General features: G+C 43.9%; 3 protein-coding genes across 3 annotated transcripts; 1 reads left to right on the plus strand and 2 right to left on the minus strand.

The window, feature by feature from the left end:
• Window positions 1-299: 299 nt before the first annotated feature.
• Window positions 300-3,427, plus strand: LOC120666489 (probable prefoldin subunit 3). The gene is made up of 6 exons (XM_039946344.1): window positions 300-513; window positions 1,371-1,428; window positions 1,816-1,887; window positions 2,589-2,708; window positions 2,783-2,884; window positions 2,985-3,427. The coding sequence occupies exons 1-6, from the start codon at window positions 374-376 to the stop codon at window positions 3,054-3,056; spliced, it is 564 nt and encodes a 187-aa protein (XP_039802278.1). The 5' UTR covers window positions 300-373; the 3' UTR covers window positions 3,057-3,427.
• A 5,027-nt stretch (window positions 3,428-8,454) lies between these two features.
• On the minus strand, window positions 8,455-10,521 carry LOC120666487 (G-type lectin S-receptor-like serine/threonine-protein kinase B120). Its single transcript, XM_039946342.1, has 6 exons — window positions 10,328-10,521; window positions 10,008-10,168; window positions 9,567-9,777; window positions 9,216-9,456; window positions 8,977-9,127; window positions 8,455-8,889 (listed from the first exon to the last, which is right to left on the minus strand). Exons 1-6 carry the CDS (start codon window positions 10,455-10,457, stop codon window positions 8,587-8,589), a joined length of 1,197 nt encoding a protein of 398 aa, XP_039802276.1. The 5' UTR covers window positions 10,458-10,521; the 3' UTR covers window positions 8,455-8,586.
• LOC120667973 (cysteine-rich receptor-like protein kinase 6) lies at window positions 10,458-11,408 on the minus strand. Its single transcript, XM_039947941.1, has one exon. The coding sequence runs from the start codon at window positions 11,406-11,408 to the stop codon at window positions 10,458-10,460; it is 951 nt and encodes a 316-aa protein (XP_039803875.1).
• Window positions 11,409-11,498: the final 90 nt, after the last annotated feature.

The following is an 11,498-nucleotide window of genomic DNA, read 5'->3' on the forward strand; positions in this document are numbered from 1 at the left end:
CGGGTGCAACCAAATCAGCGGAGCCATGTAGTCGGCGCCACGCTAACAGTAGTAAGTCATAACAGAAAAGGAAAAATTCAGAAGAGCTCGTAACAACGTAAGAGATCCACTCGAGAACGCCTCAGGCCCCTGCTGATATACATGAAGCAGCTTTGGCCTTTAATCCTTGATTGTTGTTGTGCGCTCAATGAATCTCATTACAGGCTGGGCCAAGGCCCAAAACGTGGTCCGATGGACCCACCGAACAGAAACCCAATCCCTCCTCTTTGGGCTTTGACGAAGCTGCCGCCGCCGCCGCCTTCTCCCTCCTCTCTCTACACCTGGGCCTTCGCCCCTCTCTCTCTCTCTCTCTCTCACACACACACACACACACATGGCGGCGTCGGCGTCGACGCCGCAGGGGGTGGCGGAGCGGCGGGGCATCCCGGCGGCGGCCTTCGTCGAGGACGTCGAGGCCTACCTCCGCCAGGCCGGGCTCGACGTCAATTCCGCCCTCGCCTTCCTCCAGGAGAGGTAAACGCTGAAGAAACTCGGTAGCCTAGGGATCTCGCCATGCTCCGGAGCGCGCTTTATCCGGGAATCGCGTACCGGTATCGTTGCTCCCGCGCCGTGCTATCGTCTCTGAACTGGATCCACTGTCCGCCTCTCTGCGAGTTCCTCCGACGCGTGGCTTCTGGGGGAGGAGATGTGGCTGCTCTATTTTAGATCCTACCTGCTTGTTCGTGAGAGCGGTGGCTATTGTCCCCTCCGCTTGTTAGTTGAGCTGACGAACGGGGAGCGATCGAATCGCCTGATTCAGTGTTTCTGCGGGGGGTTTTGTGACTTTCAACTGGGTTCATAGGCTGATCCGTCGCTTGGATCTCTCATCTCTGCAAATTCCAACCTAGATACCGTCGGTTCAGTACCTCTCTTTGCAGCTGTTAACTTGTGCACCTCTGTTGTTTTTATTATCCATGCTCCCCGAGTATTTGGTGCAACCGTTCGCACAAAAAATAAGAAAGAGAAATGGGAACACTATCTGGCTGTGTGGCTAGCTGGATTTATTCCCTGAGACTCGCTGTTTTTGTAAACTTACTGGTTTTTGTGAGTTTATAGCTTGTAAACTTATTGGAGAGAAAAACCCCTCATGCACTGCTTCTGTTCACCAGACTGACTGTATTTCTTATGGAACTAGATTGCTAATTCGGAGAAATCTTAGAAGCAATCAGGGGAGACATAGTTAAGATCAGTTTGTTTCAATTTATTTTTTTCAGGAACAAAAGCATTTATCAGATTTGGCTAAGATAGTCTGTGTGAAATTTCATATTTTATCTTACTTGGTTGCACTGATTTTGAGGGTAAATGTAACATGTATTTTGTGTTTTGTTTAGGCTGCAGCAATACAAAATAGTGGAGATGAAGCTTCTAGCACAACAAAGGGATCTTCAGGTGCTCATGCTTTTTTCCTTAGATTTTTGTAGACTTTCTTCTGTGAAGTATGTTTATATCAATTAGTATTGCTTAACTAAGACAAATTAGCTTATGAATATTTGTAATGATTGCGTTTTTACATCTTATGATTTAATCTTTAGCACCTTAGCAGTAGCTTCCCGAAGTTTTTAGTTTGTTCATGGTATGAGCACAAATCTCGGTGTTCCTCATCACAGCTATTCTTGATCTGGTATCAATAAAAGTAAATCTTTTAATTTAGTAATGTAAAATTCAAACTATTGTTGATGGAATGAACTTACAATTCGGATTCATCATACTGATAAATGTAACAGGCCAATGGTGTGCAAGCATATGTACCTTATTAGCCTTTTATTCTGTTGACAGGCAAAAATTCCTGATATAGAGAAGTGCTTGGATATTGTTGCAGCGTTACAAGCTAAAAAGGATTTGGGTGAGGTTTGTACAGTTTCTGAGAAACCAAATTATCTATTTTTTGCATTTCCTATCATGATATTGCACTATTGTTGAAGGCTGTACTCTCGCACTCAGGCAAATAAAATGTTACAGTTTTGATGCTTTGCATGGTCTGTTGGTTATTTTACCTTATTTGAAGGCACTAGGTTATTACTCTGGGTCTGTGTTTTGCGCTTTTGCTACCCGAAACTGTAGATCTTGAGCCTATGACTATATTTCAAATTGTACTCTGTATTAAATATTGCTATTTACAAAACATTCATGCAGCTGTTGACCATGTATTGTGCGGAGCTTTGATGTAGCTGTCACTATGTAGGTGTTGCCATCAATGTCTCATAATATTTTTTGTTGCATAAAATGGTCAAATCAAATGCATCAGATAAGCGTGGAAAATATTGTATTCTAACTAAGCACCCAAGGAATGTCATGATTCGAATAGGTTAGTGTGCCTGCAGCAGCGGTTGTATTCCATGCTTGCACTACCCACGGATCAATCCTTTCATTTGCAAGCACCTTTAAACTTTCCTACTGCCTACATGTAGTGCACATCTTCAGGAAATCGAACTGTAACCTTCTCAGTATTTTTTAAGCCAAATCATTATGGATTAGAGTTGGAATATGACTTGAGCATATCAGTCCCACTAGTGAAAGTTAACTGTCTATGGCTTCCAACACTGATGCAGGCACTCATTGCTGATTTTGAATTATCTGAGGGGATCTACTCCCGAGCAAAAATTGAGGATACCGACTCAGTGTGCCTTTGGTTGGGAGCAAATGTGATGCTGGAATATTCCTGCGATGAGGTTATTTTCACATCCTTATCTTCATTGCCACTTTAGTTAGGGGTCCAGCCACTCTCATTTCAGAAATGTCGCAGGCCAACGCCCTCTTGAAAAAGAACTTGGAAAATGCCAAGGCCAGCTTAGAAGTCCTTGTTGCTGATCTTCAGTTCTTGCGAGACCAACAAACCATCACTCAGGTAAAATAGTTATGACTAGTTTAAAGATCTAAAGTTCACGTGATTTGGCAATTATTACCTGGCATCTCATACCTGTACTGTGGAATGATATCTTGGTCAGGTTACAATTGCTCGGGTATTCAACTGGGATGTGCACCAACGGAGAAGCAAGCAGGCTGTAAAAGAAACTTGATCAGTTATTTCACAAGTCCAGCCAGTGAGATAGGGACATTTTTTGGGGTACTTTTTGCTACCTCTGTCAGATTAGTCCATCATAGCGTGCCCTTTGTTGTTGATGGTTCCTTTGCCGTGTAACATTGTATCGGTTTATATGTTCTGTGGTGTGGAGACTCCATTAGTAGAAGATTATAACTTTACTGCATGCCCTTGTTCTGGCTTGGATCACAGCGGAGAGTAATTTACCATTTGCCAGGGTTCACAAAGCCTTGCAAAATGACATTACGTCGCCTGTCAATGGTTGTAGTTGTACGGGCAGTCGGTGAGGGTCTGGGGCTTCAGTATGAACTGACAACAGCAGCATTTTGATTTTACCTGCCTAAGTCAGAGATGATCGATTGAGCTGATTCTTTCAGTTCATGGCCGCTAACTGCTTGATTTTGCCCATACCGTATTTGCACAAATGATTTGTAACTTGGAAGCTTAACTCTCACTGAAGCTCAAGTCAGTTGGAACTTGGAGTTCCAACAGATTGCAAGCATTGCGTGGGCATGTCGGACTGGGTTATGTGAGGGTGCTCCGTGTTCTTCTCGTACTCCAACTACATACATGTATGTTCCTCGAAATAAAAACTATCATACATGTCCTGTACGGTTTTGTACCTAAAGCATCACGTTTTTGTTCGTGATGGTACGAGTTGACGCAGCTTATCGAACAAATCTGAGTTTAAAGTGTTGACGACCAAAATTGGCACTGGTCGATTTGACTGATCTGACCGGTGCTTGAGAGCGGTCTGACCGGTCTGGACCATGTAGCCGGTCTGGCAACACCGACCGGTCTGACCGGTTGGAATCTGAGTACAACTAGAACTCTTCGTAGATTTAGATCTGTAATAGGATTTTTTGCGGGATAAGTCCACCCCACCCTATAAATATAAAGGGTCACGGCTGATTAGGGAATCCAATCGATCAAATCAATACAAATTTTATCTTTTTACTTTTCTCTTGCCCTACCTTTTCCAATCTATTATTTGCTGTTCATCCGTCGTCTTTACGTCGATTGAGGGCGTTCTAGGTGGCCTGCCGACCCTAGAACAACCCTACGTGCAACTGCCCTGACGGGTCTTCCCGGGCTAACGTTCGTAGGCTTCGTCACTGATCTGCCGGCGGCGACCGATCTGACCGCTCCAAGGGACCGGTCTGACCGGTCTACGCAGGAGGCGCTGCAGCGAGCTGCCTCTTCGAGCCGCACGTTCGAGTGCGTTCGTGTGTTGATCCTGAAAGGCGTCTACATACTTTTTGGCGACTCCGCTGGGGAAAAGAAAAAATAAACCAGTTGCCATGACCGGTATTGCTAAACCTGGTGAGGTTGATTCTGCCAATATCCGGAGGCCGAATGTTCAACAACTTCCGGCCGAGTATCAGAAGATTCTTGATGACATCCAGAAGAAGATCAGAGAAGAGAAGGAGAAGGAGATCCAGAAGCTGGAAGAAGAAGCCACGAACCAGTACATCTCGCACTTCTCCATCGATCGACAAGGGAAGGTCACTACGGAAGCCGCCTTCGATGCTTCACAATTTGAGGTAAATTTCGATGAGAACAATCAGCCTGTTCTTAATTCTGAAATAGCTAATGCTATAGATGATGCTGTTTCTTCTCATGTGAATAATAAGTTGGAATTTATTGGTCAAAATATGCATGATATGTTTGATGACCGTTTTAGCCAAATTGAAATACATCTTGGTATGAAGTCTATCGGTAATAATGCGTCTACATCTAATACCGATAAGACAATTCGTGGTTCGGCAATTCCAACTAATAATGCTATTATGACTAATTCGGCTAATCAGCAAAGCCGAATTAATTATAATACATCACCTCATGCTAATGTGCCATATGGGGCAGTAAGTTCGTTGCGACATTCCACACCGCCGAACTTTGCTCAACCTAGTAATACACCGATCACAAATCGGCTTAACGCCGATGATGTTGGATCAGATAGTATCAAAGAGGAGGTGATTAAGATATTTCGGCAAACTTTTGGCATAGAGCCTAAAGCCAAATGTCGATCTTATCAAAGGCCATACCCTGAGAATTACGATTATGTTGCATATCCTTAAGGGTTTAAAATTCCTGAATTTATTAAATTCACTTGTGATATAGTAGAACTACATTGGAGCATATAGGTCAATTTATTATACAATGTGGTGAAGCTAGCACTAATGATATTTGCAAATTGAGGTTATTTCCTTTATCTCTATCGGGTGCTGCATTTACATGGTTTATTTCATTACCACCCAATTCAGTTTTCACTTTTGCTAATTTAGAGCAAAAATTTCATGATTATTTCTTTAGTGGTGAAACTGAATTGAAATTGTCACATCTCACATCGGTTAATCAAAAGATACATGAAGGCGTTTCTGAGTATATTAGAAGATTTAGAGATACTAGAAACCGATGTTATAGTTTGACAATTTCTGATAGAGATTTAGTTGATCTAGCTTTTGCTGGTTTACTTGATTTTCATAAAGCAAAGCTAGAGGGACAAGAATTTCTAGATGTTAGTCAAGTCTTACAAAAGGCTCTGGCTAATGAAAGCCGAGCTAAAGAAGCTAGAGATTCTCAAAAGTCCAATGAAAAACCTAATCGTCCTGTTTATGTGCTCGGGTGTGATTCCAATTGTTCGGACCATGAAGGTAAAGATGTTTATACCGCTGAATTTGTTTGGTCCTCTATTGATAAACCTTGCGTTTGCGGTTCTCTTAAGCCGATTCATAAAGATCGGCAAGAAAAATTTACTTTTGATGTATCTAAATATGAGAGGATATTTGATGAATTATATAAGAATGGGTACATCAAGATGTCGCATGTCATACCACCGCTTGAAGAATTAAAGAGGCGAGCTTATTACAAATTTCATAATACTTTCTCTCATGCGACTAATGATTGCAATGTGTTTCGAAGGCAAATTCAATCGGCTGTTAACGAAGGCCGAATAATTGTTCCACAAATGAAGGTGAATCAGAATCCTTTCCCTGCACATACACATGTGCTTGAATTGAGTAATCCTAAAGTGTTAATTCGGCCAAATCAAGCCGAATCAACAAAAGAAAAAAAAATATAATTATTGGTGAAGAAAGGTCTGAGTCTTCGAAATCTCATTAGGAAGCTCCAGCAAAGAAGGTCCCTGAAGATTTATTGAAGAATTCAGCGCTCGGGGGGCAAGAACAGAAGAAGGACGCCAGATCTGCTCAGACCGGTCCATCTGGGATTTCTAAAAAAAATTCCAGAAACAACAAAAAGGAGAGGCCGAGTTTTAAGCAACTCTTGGCCAAGTATGAGGAGAAAGGAGCTACTCAGAAACAGAAGAAGCGACCAGATCAAGCTAACGACACAAATCCATCATCGGAGCATCGTGAGCAATCGGCTTCTCATGTGCAACAAGGTAATAATGCTTTTGCGCCATATTCATTTGGTGGGCCGATTGCTCCATGGTTCTGGTCGTATCCTTACTATTGCACACCTATGGAATATGGATTATAGTAGAATGTATATGCATCTATATTTTATTCAATATTCTTTTATATATCCAAGTTATGGTGCCTCTCAAAGACCGATTGTTGCTAGCAGTAATCTGGTCAAAAACAAATCTGATTGCAGTAAGGAGGGTGAGAAAGATATAAACCAAGACAACAAGTATTTACAGCCGAGGTGGTGCCCTTCAGGCTTGTCTCACACCCAAAAGAGAAGGCTGCAGCGGATGCGCGAGAAGGAGTCTATGGAACAGCAAGCGGAGGTTGTACCAGTAAGGTCGGCGACCATGAAGCAGGTATGGAGGCCTAAGCAAGTTGTTTCGTCATCAGCTTGAAAAAGAAGCAAGATATGGCCGATAGAATTTATCGCCCTTAGAACAAAATATGGTCGATGCATATTTATCATCGTCCTTAGACTATTTTGGTTAAGAGGCTTGTTTTTTTTGCATGCTAGCATCATGAAAAAACAAGGGGACATATGTTGACGACCAAAATTGGCACTGGTCAAACAGACCGGCCTAACCGGTGCTTGAGAGCAGTCTGACCGGTCTGGACCATGTAGCCGGTCTGGTAACACCGACCGGTCTGACCGGTGGGTCTGACCGGTCTACATGGAATCCGAGTACAACTAGAACTCTTTGTAGATTTAGATCTGTAATAGGATTTCTTGCGGGATAAGTCCACCCCACCCTATAAATATAAATGGTCACGGCCGATTAGGGAATCCAATCGATCAAATCAATACAAATTTTATCTTTTTACTTTTCTCTTGCCCTAGCTTTTCCAATCTATTATTTGATGTTCATCCGTCGTCTCTACGTCGATTGAGGGCGTTCTAGGTGGCCTGCCGACCCTAGAACAACCTTATGTGCGCCTGCCCCGACGGGTCTTCCCGGGCTAACGTTTGTAGACTTCGTCACTGATCTGCCGGCGGCGACCGGTCTGACCGCTCCAAGGGACCGGTCTGACCGGTCTACGCAGGAGGCGCTGCAGCAAGCTGTCTCTTCGTGCCGCACATTCGAGTGCGTTCGTGTGTTCCTGAAAGGCGTCAACACAAAACTAACCCTTTCAGTTTCAGGCTCTGAGATCTGCATTTTTTTTTTCTGCAACGCCGCCAGCCACCCTGTCACTGAACCATCATGCAATCGTCAAGGCCGTTTGTCTGTCAAACTTCCCTCTCGCTGTCAACGAGCAAGCACTGCAATTTCTAATCGTCTACTATGGAGGGCACACAGGATGACACGGCACTGCTGTCCTGCATTCTGAACTCTGCTCCATGACACCAACAGTTAACATGCATGACAACCATGACTTATGAACAACTACTGCTGGTAATCCCTGCATCTTTATTTATATATGCAAGTTAATCTTCTCTTGAATTTTCTTTGAGGAAAAAACATTCTTTTGAATTTGTTCAGTGTTGTTGCTGGCTAGAGCTTCCATTTGACCTGGTTTTGGTGTCTAGATAGGTTTACAGCTTGCCAAAATTCTTTTTTAGGAGTAATGAATACAGTATAGCTTTGCCAAATTAAGCTGATCCATTTCACTCACCGATAAGTCGATAACCAACAAACTGCCTGACTGTGGTTCGTCTCTGGCTTTTGTTTGAACTGCCAAATTTGGTCAGTATGTTGTTTGCTTGGAAGCTGATCCCTCTGTTCGACTTGTCTGATTTCAGCTTATTTTAGTTTTTCTTTCTCACAACTCTATTGAATCAGCCACCACCTTGAAGTAACCGACAATAAAAAAAAAACTCCATTAGGAGCTAGAGGCACACAAAACATATGTTCTATAATATTTTCTTTAAGAACACAGAAGAGTTCTCTGTCTTTATATTAAGAAGAAAGATCGATGGTTCTGAAAATCTATCATAAGCTTTATTCTTCACCATTAGAACTTTAGAAGCTCAGCTCAATCATGTACAGACTTTACTCCTTGCAGTCCCTGCAACGCATTGGGAGTTCACCTCTAGTTGTATACGTTGTAGAAACAATGCACGACACAAAGGAAAAACTATCTACCAGTTGTGACAGATATGGTCATATCATTAACACTGCTTTGCCGAGTAGCAGAGAATGCCTGCTTGTTTTCTACCCTTAGATTGAAATATCCTGGGTGCTTCGGCTCAACCAGGACCATGGTTTTGCTGCTTAGCATTGTGACAACATCTAACATGGTTGGTCGATCAGCTGCTTTCTCTTGTACACATAGCAGTGCAATGTTCATGCACCTCTTCACTTCTGCAGACTCACGAATGGGTACCAATGACGCATCAATGAGTTCGCTCCATCTCCCCTCTTTATATAACTGCCATGCCTGTTTGCAATTTCATCATCAAATTTATATACATAGGGTACCAAATGAACAAAATAACTTTGCAAGTTACATGTGTGTATAACTCACATATCCAAGGAGATTGATGAAATTTCCACATTCAGAGCTACTGGAATTCCTTTTTCCACAAAGGATCTCAAGAACGAGAACACCGAAGCTAAATACATCGGATTTGATTGAGAATAGGCCCTCGCACGCGTACTCAGGAGCCATGTAGCCACTAAAATGATACATCATATATGTCAAATTACTTTATGTGGTTTACCTGTAGTATGAATAGCCATCAATGCGATTTGTTTGAAACTTACTATGTACCAACCACTGTTCTCGTAGTGCTTCCTTCAGTGTTATTTGGAGTAAATATTTTTGCTAGCCCGAAGTCTGAAATTTTGGGGTTCATTTCGCTGTCCAAAAGAATGTTGCCTGGTTTGAGATCTCGATGTATGACACGCAACCTGGAGTGCTTATGTAGGTAGAGAAGCCCATGTGATATTCCTTCAATTATTGCTATGCGTTTGTTCCAATCCAGTAAAGCTCTTCTATTTTCATCTGCAAATCAATTAGTATACTTTAGTCGCCTAGGTTATGGATCAACTTTTAGTCATTTTGCGGCTTCAGCAAACCATGTCCAAACTAAATTAAGAAATGCAAATGCATACCGAAGATGAAGAAATCCAAGCTTTTGTTTGGCAAGTATTCATAAACCAATATTTTCTCCTCTTCTTTAGAGCAACATCCCAAGAGCCTAACCAAATTACTGTGTTGGAATTTGGCTATCAGCTGGACTTCATTTTTGAATTCTATGAAACCTTGTCCTGAATGTGAAGAAAGTCTCTTCACCGCTATCTCCAATCCCTCGGAAAACTGGCCCTGGGGGGAAATATATTCTTAGTTAGGCTCTTTTTGCAGTCTACACTCTACTCAACCACTGTCTCAGCTAGGTTCCTAACAAGAACGTAGGATTGTATTTTCAGTTGTCTAATAATGACGACTCTAATCCGTACAGTAATCCTGTGGTAAATATGATTTTGCTGTTGTCTATTTCTTCAGTGATCAAATAATGAGGAATATGATCCATTCATGTGTTCCATTTTACTTACCTTGTAGACAGCGCCAAAGCCACCTTGTCCAAGTTTGTTTTCTTCTGAAAAATTATTTGTGGCCTCCAGTAACTGTTCGAAGTCGAACACCGAGAACTCTGCGTTCTTCCCTTGCCAAACTAGTTGTTCCTCTCGCTGCAAGTCCCCAGTACGCCTTGATCCTGCTTGTATTTCTCTCCACTTTGCTTGAATTTGTAGATGAGCATATGTCTCTAGTTTCTTAATAATATCTTACTATATTTGAACATGTACCATTCTAAACACTACTGGACCTGTTTTAAACAACATGATTGAACAAGCTAAGTAACAGATTTACATACCTTTTCTGCACGTTCTGAGCGAAGGGGAGCAGCTGATAAGTGCTGCTGCTGCTAGAGGAACGGCAACTATGGGAATTGCCAGGAACTTGTTCATTCGCCCTGACATCAACATGAAAAAAAAAATCAACATTCATCGGTAAGTATGTTTCTTGAGCACATTATGAGTGATGGACTGATGGTCTGATGGATGCTGTAGGCAGAAATTACAACCATGGAAACTTTTGTGCTTCACATCCATGGTAGGCGTCGGAGCAGGCGCGGCCGCCGCCGATGTCGGGCCGACCTGCAGCATGGGTTTGCTGCCGTAGAACACAAAGTCCTCGTACCTGAGATAACACCGTATGACATAGATCTGCCCCCCGGCACGCAGGGCTATGGTGGAGTTGACCATGCCGAGGAGACGATTCAGACACGCCGAGCAGTCTCCGGCGGACATGTCCGGCGTGCACTGCGCCATGGAATAGAACAACGGCAAGGTCGTGCCGCTGTCCATGACGCCCGTGGCGAACCGCCTCGGCGCCGTCGGGCTGGCCGCCGCTTGTGCTGTCCTCACCAGCAGTTCCTGAAGGAGGCCGACGGTGAGGCTCACGTCGCTGGCGTCGCCAGTGATGTTGTTGATGCTCCAGTTGCCCCAGCTGCCCCAGCTGCCCACGCTCCAGAACGTGTACGGCGGGTCGTCGTCGCCGTTTCCCCACGTCGTGTTTGAGGACGCGAGGATGTCGTGGACAGAGTAGATGACGACACAAGGGCCAACGTAGAAGTTTAATTCTCTGTAGCACTGCTGCGGCGGCGGTGGCGTGACGTTGAGCATTGCGGACAACGCGCTGGCCACGCACTCGCCGCAGGCGGAGTCGTTGACGACGTCGCCGCGGCAGAGCGCGAGGGCGTAGACAGCGTCTGGCGGATGGCCGAAGGTGGTGGTGGCGAAGTGCGCTGGGGAAGAAGAGGTGTTCTTGGGGAGGGTTGCGGCGACCTGTTTAAGGTTGTCGCAGAATACGTCTGCGGTCGCCGGCAACGCCGCGAGGCCGCCGGCGCCGACGAGCACGAGGAGCAGGACGACTCCGAAGACGACCTTCGTCATGGCTTGTAGTGCTTCTTGTTTTTCACCTTCGGGCCAGATGATCATTCTCTCAGTCTATATCTATCAGCATTCACCAATTGAATCATATCA

This window comes from Panicum virgatum, chromosome 3N (genome assembly GCF_016808335.1).
Source record: "Panicum virgatum strain AP13 chromosome 3N, P.virgatum_v5, whole genome shotgun sequence".
NCBI lineage: Eukaryota > Viridiplantae > Streptophyta > Magnoliopsida > Poales > Poaceae > Panicum > Panicum virgatum.